The 18,031-nt window shown below is 40.0% G+C and overlaps 1 protein-coding gene across 17 annotated transcripts in view; it reads left to right on the forward strand.

Moving 5' to 3' along the window:
- The window catches only part of EBF1 (EBF transcription factor 1), a 405,670-nt gene that overhangs the window by 17,496 nt on the left and 370,143 nt on the right, over window positions 1-18,031 (forward strand). For 15 of the 17 annotated variants that reach the window (XM_055285450.2, XM_055285451.2, XM_055285448.2 and 12 more), the window contains one exon: window positions 9,188-9,256. The exons of the other annotated variants lie outside the window; for them this stretch is intronic. In XM_055285450.2, coding sequence (XP_055141425.1) covers window positions 9,188-9,256 — 69 coding nt within the window. The remainder of the gene's footprint in view (window positions 1-9,187; window positions 9,257-18,031) is intronic. 17 annotated transcript variants of the gene reach the window in all.

Raw genomic sequence — 18,031 nt, forward strand, 5'->3', positions numbered from 1 at the left:
TGATGCTCTTTAGGGGGTTTAGGAAAAAAATTCTCACTTTCCACACCATCCTATTTCTCTTGATTTCTTGCCTGTTTTAAGTGGAAGTTGGGATGTGCTGAATTTGCACCAGGGGTGCAAATGCAGGCTCAATTATAAGCATAAAATTAGAGTCTGTTCCCCATTAATCAGGCTGGCTAATTGCTATGCACCACCATTAGCCATATGGTGTGAAAGACAGCTTGCTCTCCCCAAGATGAAATTTCTTCATTGCAGACATGAAATAGTGAGGGCCCTGGATTTTAAAATAGCTTGTTTTAGATATTTAATTTCTAAACAACTTTCTGCAGTGCTTTCTATCAAAGCTGACGGCACAATAAAACTTTGCGTTGATGTCGTGAAAGCTGTATATTTATAGTATGTCGGCTATGGTGAAGGAGACTCAGAGAATTTAGATCGACAAGACAAGGCTTGGTATGATCCTGTTTTGTTGCAGGCAAAGGGGGAAAAAAAAGAAAAACTGAGAAACACCAGAGAATTGTGTCTCAGGTGGTTGCAAATTTTAAAAATCCATTGTGTTCTGTCTAAAAGGTGACCCCACTGCCTGGGCTGGCTAAGGGACTGGCCACCATTGGATTATATTATAATTATTATTACAACTCAGAGACAAAACCTCTTTGACTTGACATGGAGCTCTTTCTGTGAAATTCTGAGAGAGTCTCTGCCTGTTTGGTAAATTGGAATCTATCATATCAATCATCATTACATTTTGCTATACCTGGTGGCTACGCTCTTAAAATAATACGGCCCCACACATGATTTTCTAAAGCACGATTCTAGAAGGGATTTGATTAAAGGGCCTCCTGACATTCTGTGTTTAAATGTGGATGGAAAATAGGAACTATGCTTGGTCAGTGAACCTAGTTCCCAGAGCTCTGTTTAAGAAAGACCTTTTTCCCTCATCAGTGTACGGTTTCTTATAGGACCATGAGTTCTCAGGGCTCCCTTGAGCTCCCTTTTCTTCCTTTCTCTTTCACTGGCTTATTCTGATTCCATCCTTCAGATTCCCACTTAAGCATGGCTTCTTCAGGGAAGCATCCCCCTGGCTCTCAGCCTGAGTCAAGTCCCATTGTTATGTTGTCCTGTAAACAGTGGTCCTCTTTTATCCGTGAAGGATGTGTTGCGTGACCCACAGTGGACACCTGAAACTGCAGATGGTACCGAACCTTACATATGCTGTATTTTTCCTATACATGCATGCCTATGATAATGTTTAATTTAGAAATTAGACATAATAAGAGATGAACAACAATTAGTAATAAAATAGAACAATCATAAAAACAAACTGTATTAAAAGCTATGTGGATGTGGTCTCTCTCTCCAAATATCGTACAGTATCCCAGCCCTTTGGGAGGCCAGGGTGGGAGGATTGTTTGAGCCCAGGAGTTCAAGACTGCCCTGGGCAACATAGTGAGACCCCCCATCTCTATAGAAAGTAAAAGAAAAATTAGCCAGGTGTGGTGCGTGCCTATATTCCCAGCTACTCAGGGGGCTGAGGTGGGAGGATCGCTTGAGCCCAGCAGATCCAGGCTGCAGTGAGCCAAGATTGCACCCCTGCACTCCAGCTTGGGTGACAGAATGAGACCCCATCTCAAAACAACAACAAAAAAATGTACTGGACCACAGGTAACTGAAACCATGGAAAGCAAAACCATGGATAAGGGGGACTACTGTCTGCTGTGCTTTTCTTTCATAGCACTCAGCACACTTGTAACTTTTTGCCCACAATCTGTCTTCCTTTGCTGGACTGATTGCTTTTTGAAGGCAAGGAAGTTACTGGGTGTTCCTCTGTCTTCAGTTTTCCTATTCGTGAAATGGAGGATAATATTACTTATCTCATAGGGTGGTGATTAAGATTAAATGCAATAATCCCCACAAATGCTTATCACAGTGCCTTGACACACAGTAAGTACTGAATATCTATTGTTATTATTGATAGTAGGAGTATTTGTATTAATAGAAGCAGCAACAGCAATATTTCGGTGTGGGGCTAAGTACCTGGTGTGCAGTTGTTCAGTGTGAATGAGGATAAAAGAACTTTGAATCAAAGTGAAATGTCTACTGAAACATTCATGTACTTTGTTCATTCTGGTTGTGGGGGTTAAGGATGTTTTCATTTATTCTTTTAGCAACTACTATGTGCAAAACACTCAAAAACAGAGAGCCAGGAAAGACTTCATTCTGCAGTAGGGGAGCTTATGGTATGGCCTGGGAGATGATATTGGTTGGCAGATAACGAGACTGCACTCTAGAAAGGGTTGAATGTGATGAGAGGTTGAGGCAAAGGGCTATGTCTATTCAGAGAATGGAGGAAATACTTGTAGGTGGGTAGCAGGAATAGGGAGAGGGATTTTAGAGGGTGCATGAAGTGTTTGGGCACATCTGTTTCAGTCCAGCCAAAATTTCTCTGTGGAGAGTCCTGCAGGTGGATGGTCCTGAGTTCTGGATCCGGAAATAAAGTTATGGTCAAAGATAACTGACTTCAGAGGTCTTTTCCCAAGGGTGAGAGTTGAAGCTATGGGCTTAGATGGGATTGACAAGGGAGGGGGAATAGAAAGAGAAGTCATGGCTATAGTCTTGGGGGAATAATCACGCTTAGCAAGAAGGCAGGGTGTGTTAGAGAGTTCAGAAAAAGAAGCTTGAGCATACAGAGCATAGAAATAAAAGGAGGAGGTCAGGTATAGTGGCCCATGACTGTAACCCCAGCATTTGGGAGGCTGAGGTGGGCAGATCACTTGAGGCCAAGAGTTCAAGACCAGTCTGGCCAACATGGCGAAACCCCATCTCTACCAGAAAATACAAAAATCAGCTGAGTGTGGTGGTGTGTGAACCTGTGGTCCAAGCTACTTGGGAGGCTGAGGCACAAGAATCACTTGAACCCAGGAGGTGGAGGTTGCAGTGAGCAGAGATTGCGCCACTGCACTCCGGCCTGGGTGACAGAGCGAGACTCTACTCCATCTCAAAAAAAAAAAAAAAAAAAAGATAAAAGGAGGGTGTTTCAAGGAGGGGGAGTCATATAACAAGTGCTAGAGAGATCCAGATGGACATGAAGGCTGAGAAAGCACCAGACGGTCACTGGTAAACTTTAAGAGGAGATTCAAGTACACACTGAGGGCCTGGATGCCTGTATTATGTGGTTGAAGTGGCAAGCAGTGACAGGGACTCTTATAAGAAGGATGTCGGCAGTGAAGAAACTAACTCAGAGAAAAGAAGGAGCGTCCTTTTAAAATTTTAGACAATGGGAAAACTTGATAATGTTTGCAAACTGAAGGAAAGAATTAACCAGGGAGGGAGGAATGGCAAATGCAAAACGGAAGAGGAGTACTTGGTGGGGCTGGTCCCAGGTAAGGCAGAATGAGACGGACCTGTGAGCTCAGGTACTTGAGTTAGTGTGATGAGGATGGATCACTTACTTTAAGACATGGGAGGAAGAGAGAGGATAGAAGAGCCTATTTATGTAATGGATTCTTTAAAATCAAGTCATCTTTATAACTACTAATAAGTCTATTCAGATAAATCATAGATCTGTCTCTAGCCACTTTAGGGAAATAGGTAAGGCATCTTGCTTTTCACAAGTTTGAAATGATGCTTTCCTCCTGTTGAGAAAGACACTATTTGTAGGAAAAAGTTCCATGTCCCTAAGATGAGGATGTGCCGATCCCATCACTGGGAATATTTAGGTGTTTCTTGCTCTAGTTTATGAAGCTCTAGAAATATGCCACCTGTGTTAGGCTGGTAAGAAAGAGACTCATAAGTTCACTTTTCTCTGGATGTGCGGAATTCTTTGGGAGACACACGATCCTGCTGAGGAAAGGGCTGCTGATTTCAGTCCGCAGTGTAGGTACCACACCAGGTGCTGGCTACGTACGCCTGAGACTGGCCACATTGTTCTCCTGTCACTGGGGTTGCAGGTTCGGAGGGGATGTAAACAGTGGCCTGCTTTTAAAATCTTACCCTGGCGGCAAAGCAAATTAGGAAACTCCAAGCCTTGCAAGATGCCAGCATGAGAGAGCAAATCCCAAGTCTGTGCCTGGTACAGTGCCCAATACACATAGTAGGAGCCTAAAAAATAGTGCTTTGAATGAATGAAGGTCCATCAGTCACACAGTGATGAGGACCTAATTATCATTGTGATTTCTTTTATTAACACTGTCACTTTTTCTGTTAAGTGCTTTTGCATCTGTTTCATCTACAGAATTGTTTCCGTATGAGCCCTCTTCTGCCTTAAACATAAGTGAATTCATTCTCCTTTCAGCCTTTCCTTCTTGGTTTCCTCCTGTGTATAGTGGTGCTTGGTGGTCACTCTTGGTCCTTCTGAGCTTAGCAGAAAGAACTATGGGCAGTTCTACCTGAAAAGGGAGAACTCACATGGGCAGGAAAGAGCATCGTGGCAACAAAGGAGAGGTCCTCGCTCTGCTCGGCTCTAGGAAGCCACAGGGGGCTTGATATCAGCTCAGTCTACAAGAAGTCTTTCCTTCCACCGCTTATGGTTGATTTTTAATTTTTAATATAAAAGCATATTGCCATATAAAGCAGAACACTAGGCTGGGCATGGTGGCTTGCGCCTGTAATCCCAGCACTTCGGGAGGCTGAGCTGGGTGGATTGCTTGAGCCCGGGAATTTGAGACCAGCCTGGGTGACATGGTGAGACTCAGTCTCCACAAAAAAATACACAAAATTAGCCGGCGTGTTGGCATGTGCCTGTAGTCCCAACTACTTAAGGGCCTGAGGTGGGAGGATCACTTGAGCCCCAGGAGGTCAAGACAGCTGTGAGCTGAGCTGAGATCACACCACTGCACTCCAGCCTGGGAGTGCAAAAAAAAAAAAAAAAAAAAAGCAAACCGCTGCAAAAATATAAAAATAAAATGCATGTCTTCCATTCTTCCCCACTGCCTGTTCCACTCTCTATAGGTTAACTCTTTGAAGTTCCTACATTTAAAAAATATTTCCGGATGGCATACTGTGTGCCAGGCTCAGCTCTAGTTGCTGGGGATATAGGGGTGAACAAAATAGTCTACGACTGTCTTTGTGGGGCTTATATTCAGGTGAGAGAGACAATAAAAGACGAATATAAAATACAACATGGTGAGTACTATGAAGAAAAGTGAAGCAGAATGAGGAGCTAGAGTGCTCTGGGGCAGTCAGGGAAGGCATTTCTTTCTTTTTTCTTTTTGAGATGGAGTTTTGCTCTTGTCACCCAGGCTGGAGTGCAATGGCACGATATCAGCTCACTGCAACCTCCGTCTCCTGGGTTCAACTGATTCTCCTGCCTCAGCCTCCTGAGTAGCTGGGATCACAGGCGCCCACCACCACACCCAGCTAATTTTTTTTTTTTTTAATTTTTATTAGAGACGGGGTTTCACCGTGTTGGCCAGGCTGGTCTCGAACTCCTGACCTCAGGTGATCTACCCACCTTGGCCTCCCAAAGTGCTGGGATTATAGGTGTAATCCACCATGCTCGGCAGGGAAGGCATTTCTAAAGCCATGACATTATGCAGAGACTTGAATGAAGTGAGGGAGTGAACCATACTTGTAGAAACCGTCTCTTCCCCTCCCTCTCTCCCTTTCACTCTTTCATGTTTCATTTTTCTCCCAGAAATGGGGCCATACTCTGAATAGTATTCTGAGACTTGGTTTTCTCAGTTCACAATATGCTGTAGATTTCTTTCCACGCCAGTGCTTCTAACCCTACGTTTATTCTTTTTAATGCTGGACAGAATTCCATATACACATGTATGTGTACACACACATCCATATATACACACACATACATATGTATGTACACACATATGTGTGTGTGTGTGTGTATATATATTTAAAAGGAGCATACTGTAGACATTATTTTGTAGCAGACACTATTTTGAGGTGCAGGACGGAAGCTGGAGTAGCCCATTTCAGGAATAATGACTATGTGATGCAGTGATGTGACCCAAGAAACAGGAAACATATTGGGCTTATTTTTCATACTTGGCTTAAAGTTTTTTTTGTAAGTGGTGAGTGACCTCCAGCCCTTTATTCTTTTTTCTCTACTTTTCTTCATTCTCCCCATTTCATTTCTGTATTTCCTTCTACACTTCTGCTCTTTGCATCTGCCTATTTCCCTGGGTCCCTTAGAAAGGAATGCTTCAATTCATCTGGCTGCTCTCAGGGGCATTTTTATTTTTAGATGATGACCGTGCTTAAGTCAAAAGGAAAAATCTCAGGCCTGGGGTGGCATGCTTGGGGGAGGTGGTTTGTTCTACGGGGTGGGATGAGGTGCAACTTCCTTCCATCAACAATGCCTTGGATTTATCTGTCACCCTTTTATTCTTCTGGATTGTATTTGCCCCCAATACATAACAATCATTCATAAAATTATACATTTATTCAATCAATTAATATTTGAGCTTTTCTATTCTACCCCAGGCCTTATGCCACTCATTAGGTAAGTAAAATTGATAGTTTCTTCCTCTAGGAAGTCTACAAGTTAAAGGAGGAGAAGAATAGGAAGAGGGAGAAAGTAACAAAAAATACACACACATATATGTAAAAATATAATTTGCATTGAGTTAAGCGCCTTAAAAGGAAAAAAAAAAACAGGAAAAACCTAATTGAGATTAAAGGTGGGGTATCAGTCCAAGCCTCTCTGGGGAAGGAGCTACAGGCTGAGCTCTGAGGGTGAGAAAAGGTTGGCTGACTAGGGAAGGGTTGGAGGAGAGGCCCGCCAGGCAAGTCGGCCAGGGTCTGGGCCTGAGGTCAGATTGAACAGGGCACAACTGAGAGGGATTGAAATGGGCCAGTGAGGTAGGAGCTTGGCAAGTTGGAGGAAGGGGGCAGGAGGTTGGGAGGTGGTCTGGTATGATGTCATGTCATGGATTTGTTCTAAGTGCAGTGGGAAGCCATTAAAAGGTCTTGGGCAGTGAGGTGGCACAGTACCGCTGACATTTGTAAAAGCTCACTCTGGCTCTTGCAGGGGGTCAGAGTGGAGACAGAAAAGTAGGCAGCCACTGCAGAGTCCAAGGACGTGGATGGAGATGGTATAGTGGGGAAGGAGAAAATCAGATAGGCTTGAAAAACAGACCCTTGTGCATGGTTATCAGCAAGCAGGTTGGAGGAGTTCCTGGAGGACATTTCTCCCAGGCAGGTCTGTGGGCAGCTTGCATTGCCTACTTGCCGTTTTGAAAAGGAAAATGAAGGAGAAATAGGTTTTCTCACCTGGCAGTTTTCCTCCATGGGTAAAGGAGATGTGGGCTCCGTCGATGGGCTGCTTTTGGAGACCTGCTGCTTCTGCAGAGCACAGGGCAGATTTGCTTGGACTTGAAGGAGGAGGGGACTGAAGAGGGTAGGTGCAGGGGGTGATAATGATGCTTCATTGTGGCTTTAGTGAGGCCAGTCATGAAGCCAAGTCTTTATACCTTTATTGCCTCAAGCCTGTTCCATGGCATTTAGAGGTGGATACTTCAATTGCCCCATTTTACAGATGAGGAAACTAAGATCCTGTGAGGTGGATTACCTTGCTCAAGTTGACATAGGCAGCTCTATCAGATTTCAGAACGAGTGTTCTTAACCACTATACTATCCTGAGAAGCCCATAAAATGTAGGTATAGGGGATCAGAGCTCAGGGATGGAGGAGTTACATTTTTATGTATTTTCTGGCATGCATTTCAACTGCTTGTACTTTCCACTGCTTCAACTACTTGTTACTTTATGTGTCTCTTAGATATCGAGATACTTTGCGTTTCCCATCCCAAAAGTAGCAGTATATAGCAGAACTCAGGCCTGGAGGAAATAGTTCCCTCTGAATCAGAAGGTGAAAGGCTATAAGGTAGGCAGAGTGGTTTTAGCTGAGGCTTTGACAAAGGAGATACAGTTCTTACTCTTACTTTCCAAAGATATGAGAGAAAAACAGAAGACACCTAAGAGTGGAGACTAATTCTCTTCTCAGAGGCATAGTTATGGCAAGAAAAGAGACTTTCCAATTTTGGTGAGGGACTCCCTACGCAGGAGTACATTTCTGGGTCCTGAAGATGAAGTTCAATATTTGGTTCTCTCCAGCAGCCCTCTAAATTTAGCCTGTTATGATTCACTAAGTTGTAAGTGTGCGCATATATATGTATCTCTCTCTGTGTACACCTGTGTGTGTAAGAGCAAGAAGTGCATATTTGCTTGTGGTGCCTGGTGAAATATAAGTTTTGGAGAACTTCCCTCCCCATCTACTTCACTGCTTTTATAAGTATGCCCCTAGTGCAGATCTTGTTTTTATTTGCAAACAAGTTTCAGATGGATCGTTTTCTGTTGACCATTGTACTTTTCAAAAACAGAAAATGTTCACCCTTTAGAAGGCATCTCAGTTTTTAAAAAGCTGGCAGCCACAACTGGCAGGGGAGATTTTAGTAACAGGTACTTTTCGAGCCCATAGGCTGTTCCTTCTCTAATATAAAGAGCGTCCTCTCACAGAGCGGTGCTAACCTTTACTTCCAATGTCCATAATGCCCCCAGAAAACTTAAGTGAGGGCCAGAGCGGGCTTTTATAGCCAGAGGAATGTGAATCTCCACTTTCTTTTATCCTGCCTCTTCCTTGTCTCAGTTATTGTGTTTTACCTTTATTCTCATGAAAATGGTTCAAAAGTAAACAGTTCTAGCTGTAGGATTTTTGGAAAGGCGGTGGTTGAAGGAAATGCTACCCATAAAGGAGAAAAGAGAAGAAAAAGGAATCCATTTAATACAAAATGACTGGAGGGGGAGAAATCACTCATACCTCATTATTGATGCGTTCCACACAATTAGTGTGATCTTCAGGGAAGAACGTTTGAGCCACCCACAACCTCGAATATTCTCATTGGGTAGATGTAATAACAGTGCACTTCACAGTGAACTCTGCCAGCACCGCGGGCAGTGATGGGGAGACCCCATCTTGGGGCTCTGAGTCTTGGCTTTGGGAGAGCCCCTCTCCCCCACCTCCTTCTTTGAGCAGGGAGAGGTTAAGCCTGGCCATTAACCCATAGGTGACCCAAATAGAATTTTCTGTCCCAGGGATCCGTTGATTGCCAGGTATGGCTTTGTGGTAATTCTAGCATTTGCAACCCAGCAATTTGAGCCTTCTGTCTGCCTAAATGACGATTTTACATTGTAATGGTTGTACTAAATCCTTTTGCTTTTGCTCCATAGCCGCTGTTGTGACAAGAAAAGCTGTGGCAACCGAAATGAGACTCCCTCAGATCCAGTGATAATTGACAGGTAGGGACCACTCTTCTTTCACTGGATTCTTATTCCTCATTATAATGAAACACCTGCCCTTGTGTTGCTCACGGATGAGGGTTAGGAATGCATGTGGCCGAAATTTGCCTGTTGGTCATGACTTACGCTGCGCTGAGCGATTTTGATTCCTGGGAAAGCCATATGGAATGTTCTTTTAGAGGCCTGTTCCTTGGATGGCTCCGGTTTTTGTCTGATTCATGCTCCTAAAGGAATATATTTTTTCTTTCCTGACTTTCTGTGGCTCAATCCTCATGCTGTGCCAGGAAGCTTCAGAAATAAAATAATAATAGTTTGTGATTTATGAAATGTGGTTGGGTGCTTATAAATATTTAACTTTTATTTGAAAAATGTTTGAATCATTATCACTTTTAGCTACAGTAGTTCTGTTGGACGTAATCCATCTACATTTTAAGGTTTTATTTATGCATAAAAGCAGTTTAAAGAGATCTGTGAACCAAGATTTTCTACTTTATTTGCCGGGTTTGATTGCAGTATGAGACTATATTGTAAGTTGATTAATTTATCCTGCTTGTCTTAATTATTGTGTTTTTAAACAGATCCATATTACTAATCTGACATGACCAAGTAAATCACTGTAGAACAATAAATCTGTTTTAGTTGTTCGGTGCAATTTTGAGTCAGTGTGCACGCATTATGCAAAGTCGCATTCCAAATATTCATTTTACATTTTAATTATTGAAATTCATTGTATGGAAACATGTATGATAAACCATTTGTTACATAGCATTACTCATTGAGAGTTAAATGGCCTGGAAGGTTTATAGATACTGTCAATTGTCAGCTAGGAAAAGAGCTAGCATCTTGTACTAGCTGGAAAAAGAGTCTTGCCAATAAGACTGACTGATCCCTCATTGAGGACACCAACGGTTGAACACAAGTCCCTTTTTGGGTTTCGGCAATATTGATTTTTGACAACAACAACAACAAAAGAAAAAAACCCCATCTTTCTTTCTACCTTTTTGGGGCTTGTTTTATCATTTTTCAGTTAACAACAACACCAACAAAAAACAAGATGTTTACTTTGCTTCATCATAATTTATGCCAGTAGATTGATTGTTGATTTTGACTTATGTGAGTCTTCAGGCTTAAACTCAGTTGATTGCCAAGAAGCTTTATAAAGGTTACATTTCAATCAGATATTTTAACTAAATATTCCTCACTAATATTCACTAAAATATATATATTTTTGCTCTGCGTAAGAGTATTAGTATATTTGATTCAAAGTTAAAAGATGAGAAAGTTTGACATATGTGTGCTACCTATAGAATTAGGATAACATGTTTATCTACAAAAGCAGATATACTGTTCATATAATTGCTTTTTCTGTGATTGAACATAAGTCTCCAAATGAATAAGGTCACAAGTAAATTTAACCTTTATGCTGGTTTGTTTTATTTAAATTTACCTCTCCAAAATATCATTTGTTATTTTAAGCATTTTTCTTCCTCCTCTGTTGAAAAGAAAGTGTACTGATCAAAGGACCAGCCCAAATAGTCCCCAAAACTTTGAAACTATAAGCATTTTGTTCTGCCATGTAGTTCCTTTTGGTTTAGATGATGACAAGAACCTTACGTTGCCACCCTCAATGAAAACACTTTTTTTTTTTGCTTGTGAATGGGTTAAGCTTTTAAGTTCTTCATTTGGTTTGAAGCTGTGACTCTGATACAGAAGGTTGATATGACTGTGGTTTGAATAACATTCGATTTTGACCTGTTCCTGTGGGTTGCAATGGCATAAGAAACTTGACTCAGCAGCACTGTAATTAGCCCGGCCCCTGTTTTTGAAACAGGATTGTGTTACCTGGATTGCATTAGTGTGGCTTCTATTGTTGCCGCCTTGCATCTGTCCCAGAAGGGTACTTAAAACCTTTTCTTGGCTGGGGTAGTTCAAACAATTTAGGCAAAATAAGTATGCACTTTATGCTGTTGGTGGCTTTGGAGATATTACTCATGACATTTATCCTTTTCATTTTTTTTTCCCTTTTGGTTTGACAAAGTGGAAAGCAGTGTGTAGCCAGTCTTGGTCTCTTCAGATAGGAGTACTTTAAAAACAGCTGAAACTCAGTGTATGTGCACAAGCCCCACAGCATATGTTTATTCGCTGGCTGTTGCCATTGTCTCTGATGAACTATCTTTTCATGCAGTGATGCCAGTTGATATGCAAAACCCCATTTAGCTATTTTTATTTGCATCTGAGTTTTCAGAATTTATTTGTCCTTCAGGCTGCCAAAGGTTTTAAAAGCTCCAGTCCTGTCTGTGCTGATATGTGAAACTTCCATTCTTAACAATGAGAGAAGAGAATAACAACAAGAAAAGAACTTATGCAAGAAAGGGCAAAATAGAAAAGATTTTTCAATTCCATAAAATTGCTGCAAAGGGGAAAAAATGATGGCAACCGTGTTTGAATTTCATAGTTTCCAATTTGATTCTGTATTACTGATTGCATAATATCTGTGTTACGTGCTTAGGGTTTGATTTGCTTTCAGATTTATGGATGTGAATCCCTGAATATTTTGTAAAAATAGGCTATGAGGCCTGCATCCAGTAGCAATAGTAACTGTTTTCAAAAGATGCATACGATATGCAATTACAGAGCTGAGGGTACAGGCAATCCTTCCGTTAGGATTTAGCATAGTTTTAACACGCAGTCAACTTTTGAGCACCAATAATTTTTAGCTCTTTGCTTGTCCTTCAGAATTTGGGAGAACACTGCTATTTTTATCAGTCAAAAGACTTTTAGCAGTGGTTATTCAGGAAAACTATTTATAGGGTAGAGAGAAGAGGCTTTCTGGTCATAGTGCAATCGTGCAGGGCAAGCTATTTCTGTGTTAAATTTTGGCTGTATTATTTGCTGCCAGTGACTTTGGGACATCAGCCTGGCATATTCTGTCAAAAAAGTAGAATTAACAAAATCAGCAGTTGCAAACTGTGATTTAGAAAAGGGGCTTCTACTATGCTTCATCCTTATGGCATGCACAGACTAAGAAAAATATGACCCCAATTCTTTTTACAATCATGACAATTTGTCAAGTCACTTCAAAAAAGTTTACAGAAAAATTGCTGTAAATATAGGAAGTGCACATCTGGAGTTGAATGCCAGGTTACGTTTCTGTGTGATGCCAAATAGCTTGATTAAGAAGCACATAACCCAGCCTGCACTCAGTGATCCAGATATTTGAGCTGCATAGGCATGGGAAAAGTCAAATGTGTTATGTTTAATAGCAAAAAACAAGGAACTAATAACAGCAGATTTCATTATTTTTGAGGTAAAGGGCTATGTGTGGTAATTATTGTTAAAGTAAAAAGCAAAAAATGACTTCCAGTTATTGAATTATGGTGGAGATTGATTTAACATATTCACACAGTAACTAATATTTGAATTTAAAAGGTTTGCAATAAACTTCATGTTTAGAAATTGAATAAATAGGAGTTTTATTACCACATTGGATATCCTTGTGTCCTAACCTTTTTCCTTGGAGTTATCTTAGTTCAATAAATAAAACCTCATTAGACTATTCCCATTTCAACGAGTTTATTAAATTTTGCAGGAGTAATTAGCATAAGCTGTGCTAATTTTTCTGGAGGACTAATGAGGGAGGTTCTTAATTAGGTTTACTTTGTAAGAATCAGAAAAGATGATAATGACAAAAGTCACATAGGGTAGTCTGAATTGGGAACCCAGTTTTTCTGCATCTATTAAAAAATCTTTCACTTTCTATATGGAAACTTTTTAATAAATGTTAGAACTGAATATATTAAGTATGCAGACTGTTAGTCCATATCTAGTTAGGATGACCATTCATTCTTGATTTGCTTCCCAAACTCTTTATTTTCCTGAACTATCTTTGAGCAATGACATGGATGAATACAGATGGTCTTATAAAAACATTTCTTTCTCCAAAGTATGCTGGAGGCTCCTTTTCACAAGTTTCTGGCTAGATTTCCATTGCTTATTTGCAGTGGGGCGGGATAGGGGGCAGCTTAATGTTTGTTTGTTTGTTTCAATTTAGAATTAGTGTGATTGATGAAATGAACCATTAAGTAAGGGTGACAATGTGAGCGTCATTCCTTGTGCAATGAATCCTTACCTGTTAACAAGTGGATTTTTTTTTTTTAGTAGATAGAAATACTAAAGGATGAAATTCCATCTCAAATTATGTTCTCCTATTGGTGTGAATTTAGACCTAGTTTTTTAAAGATATAATGTAGCTCCAGTAACCTAAAAGTTTTGGGTTCCTCAAAGCTGATATTTAAAATGTGGATGTTAAAAGCTTGTCAACTTATGTACCTCCAAGAATTTTGAGTTTGTTTATTGTAAACTTAACAGAATTACCATGCCTTTTCCCCCCATTTTTAAGAATTCCTGTATCTATATGTATAGCTATGGGATGTAGGCCTTGACATTGACATAAAAAAATACACAAATTTTGTAAAATGAAAAACCTAGTCTGTTTGGAATTACTTCAGGTCACACTCACCCAAGGGTCTCCTATAAAGAAAAAAAAGCCTATATTTCTTTTTTCCAGATTTGTCTAAAGATCTTCCACATCTAGATCACTTCCATTTAGGTAACACGAACTGGGTTTGTTTTATGATTATCTGAAATAGAATGTTCAGTAATGAAAATATTAGAATGCCCATTTGTCTGTTGATTTTATATGATGTACATCATATGAACAGAAAAGCTTAACCATGTTATGGTTGCTCAGATAAACAAGTTTATTGAACTCATTCTTTTTCTAAGAGGTGTAAATTCTGTGGTAAGACTTTTCAGAAAAGTGCAGTGTTGTCTTATCACCAAGCTAATTTTCTTCATTAAATTGACCCCAATGTATTTATAGAACATATATGCCCATATGTATAATAGGAAAACAATATAAAAACTTTAGAGTTAGGAGAGATCTATCTATCTAACCTTCCATCCATCCATCCATCCACTCACATACTTTTTACCATTGGGTCGGGTGTGGTATATATTTGCCAAGGATTGTAAAGGCATCTGGGCCTTTCAACAATCAATGGCTTTCTTCTGTCTTTTATAATCAGAGGTAAATTCCAATATTTATTTATTTTTTGTCATCCACATAAAGTCCTCAATTAACATGAACATAAATATATAATTTTATTAAAGTTGCAAATGAAGCTTTTAGTTAGTTTCATGATTTCATTCCAATGCCCTTTCAACTCTTATTATTTTGGTCTTCATCCAGTTTTTAGAAGGACCAACCACCACCAATGCATAATCATTCTGCACTATACACAAATGGCTGTCTGGGGTATGAAGAACCAGAGGTGTAAATGCATTTCTCAGCGTTCTGATAAACCTTTTATACCACCTGATTTGTAACCTTGACTGCTTGGTTAAAATAAAAGGAGGAGGAATTCACTCTCTAAAATTGCTCTAGGCAGGATAATTATCGTGTTTTTGGTTGGTTTGAGAGGTTTGCATTTTTTCAAAAGTGAAAAGCCAGCATTGACACTGAGCATGAATTTAAGACTGTTTATTAACCCTAGTGTGTTTAAACATTTGTTTTCTCAGTGGGAATTCACATGTGATTATTAGCAGTGAGACTTATGTGAATGAGTATCATTCTAAATTTTATCACATATCAGATAATACCGTTCTGAATATGAGATGAGCCCCGTACATTTGTGTGCAGTTTGCTACCGGGATAAGAAAATAACTAATACAATAAGCTAATAGTAGTCTATATTCCATTTGCTATCAGCTATTCCCAAATACAAAACCAGGATACATTAAAATGCATTTCGAATATGCTGACAATGTATCATAATGCAAAGTACTTTTACATGGTGTAATACTATTGCAGACACTGTATAATGAACAACAGTGGTTTTCCTGTAAAGGAAATAATGGCAGCAACTTCCAAGAAATGTATTTAACGGAGCTTCAGAGAATCAGTAGTGTGTATGTGTAGCATGGCCCGGGTGTCAGCCCGTGGTGTAGGTTTTTAATCCCATGTCATCATAACTTTGCTTTTGTAACAGTTCTGGAAAAATACAGAAAAGCAGTACGAAGTCCCCAGTGTGTTCCATTAGCAACTACGCACAATCATTTTGTAATGAGAATATATGATTATATTAAACATGCTTTTACTTTCCTAAAAGAAGTTGCTTAGAATGGGGGGAAAAACTCTCTCGAAGTGTAACTCTCCATTGACAAATTCCCCTCATTTCCTCATTTCCCTCTCCTGCCCGCAGCCGGTTAAGTCTCTAATAAAAATTGACCAGATTTTAAAAACTCCATTTAGAGGTTCCTGCATAAAGAGATGGTATTTTGGTCACTTTAATTTGCATGAGATGTTATCTGAAATCGATCACTAATTCTTCCTTCTCACAGCCCCCTATCCCATTCCTCTCTTTACAAACCATGTAACTACATACCATCCAGGACAATATAAAAGTGACCTCAATACTCCTATTGCAATCAATGAAATATGGTGAACAGTACAGGCTTGTCTTTCATTGCTCCCTGCCTTGAAAGGTGTGGGTAGATGAAGAAAAATCTCCCTTACAAAGTATTTCTCCAGTTACAAGTCTTTGTCCAGAAGCAAAAGAATGTTTTAACGTTACAGTACTTATTATAATAGAATTTTAATTGCCCTAATCCTGCTAAAGTGTGAAGCTGAGTGTGTGTGTGTGTGTGTGTGTGTGTGCACATGTATTCCTAATAGGGAGGGGAGTCATGCAAAAAAAAAAAAAATCTTTGCTACATTTTTCATGGGTGGGGCAGGGGGTGTCACATATTTAAATGATGCAAACTTAATTAATTAAACTGATTCTGGGGAAGAACAGGCCATTGGCATTCCGTGTATGAAATGTATACTCCACTTTCAGTGGGAACAGAGTGGTCTTCTGTGTGCTTTGGGAATTTCTATTTTTGAAAGTGAAGTGCTTGGTTCCAGTTGCAAACAGGCCCTAAACCCTACTTGTCATGACTGAACTAGACAAGCTGGCAAATTATATAGCTTGATCCTACACAATAACCTCCAAAATGGCACTTGGTAGCTATACCATCCTGCTAACTGTTTGAGGCACAATAGTTTTGTAATATAATATAAAGTAATGGTGTTAGCCAACACATCTTTAATAAGATATTGTTCGTGCCTTTGCCATATGCTACAGAGCAGCCTCTCACTCGGTGGGCCTTTTGATTCCTCTCAATAAGATTATTTCAAATACTCTAATCCTGAATCATTGACATGAATACAAAAGCCTAGTGACATCTAATAGATGCCTCTTAGCTTTGCTTTTCCTCTTGTTCCTTTCCTTTTTCTTCTCTTTTTACCTGACAAAAAGCTCATAGACACTTGGGCTCTGTCTCTCAGTAGCAGCATGGGGGGCTCCTCATGAAATATAAAGGGGGAAAAAGGACTGACAGAGGCCCGATAAGCTACAGAGTGAAGGGCCAGAGATTAAAAGTAAATGCCAGTAAATCCTACCCTGTACACTCACTTGTTCTTTTATTGTTTTCTTTAACACTTTCAGAGCCAGGGCAGGGAAAAAAACAGAAAATAGTAATCAAGCTGCCCATGTACATTTTTAATCTGGACACTATCACTATTACATATATTTTATGGGGCTTTGGCAACATTCTCAAATTTTGGTTCATGTAAAGGTTGTGGACGGTTTTTTTTTTAAGTGTCCTTTTAATCAATATCAAGAATCCCTCAAGAACTTTTTTGCTCATTTGCTGCTCAATTAACTTAATATTGATACCATGTGTGGGTAGGAAGAGCCCTTCTGTAGGGTGTGAACACTGGGGCTCAGGACATGATGTCTTCAAGGCTGAAATAACTTTTTTTCTTTCCTTTTTTAATCGATGAATTGAAAACTATCAAAGTAAAATGATAGGATATTTTGTTTCATGACATCAGCTGCTGCTTTTTCATGTGGTGCTGCTCCCTGCCAGTGCCGTGAATTCTCTGCCTGTGCCGGGTGGTGCACGCGACTTAGACTCTGCTGGTGCATGCCGAGGAGTCAGGAGCCCAGCTGGGTAACTTTTCTAATGGTCAAAAGGTTATTCCCTCCTCCACCTTCCTGAAGCAACCATGATTTGACTAAAGCTCTTTATTACTCCACCTGAATATCAGACAGTCCTGCTGCTTGCAATTTATTTATTGTTTTCCAGAGGTAAACTACTGAGATTTTCCCCACCTGTTTTTAATGTGCTTCTCATTCATAAGTATTCTGATCTGTTAGTAATACCTGATAATATCACTTTTAATAGTCTTGGGTGCACTATTGGCTGAAGCCCCCTCACAGGATGGAAAGTTAGTTTGAAGAACTGTGGACCCCCATCAGGTTTAGCTACACACACCACACACACCACACACACACACACACACACACACACACGCACATACACTACAGAGACCAAAAAAAAAAAAATGATGAAAAGAGAGCAGTCTCTTTTCCATTTTTTAAAAAGTTCTTTAGAAAAGAAAGTTGGTTAAGAGTTCACCTGGTTGTCTTTGAAGCTGTTACCAACAGTTGAAAACCCATGTTTCTCTACACAGTCTTGTTGTTTTCCTAAAGCCAGATTCTAATGTCAGATGTATGGGATATGTCTCAGAATATGGTTTTAAATACTGAGTTGTTCTTCCTGTAGCTGTAGAAATGAGAGTGCCCTGATCTGGCTCATAAAGACCAGCATCTGAATCCTGGTCTATGAGCACCTTAAAACAAAGCAAGCAAAACCCCTGATCACTGT

The sequence above is a fragment of the Symphalangus syndactylus genome, chromosome 7 (genome assembly GCF_028878055.3).
Source record: "Symphalangus syndactylus isolate Jambi chromosome 7, NHGRI_mSymSyn1-v2.1_pri, whole genome shotgun sequence".
Classification (NCBI taxonomy): Eukaryota; Metazoa; Chordata; class Mammalia; order Primates; family Hylobatidae; genus Symphalangus; species Symphalangus syndactylus.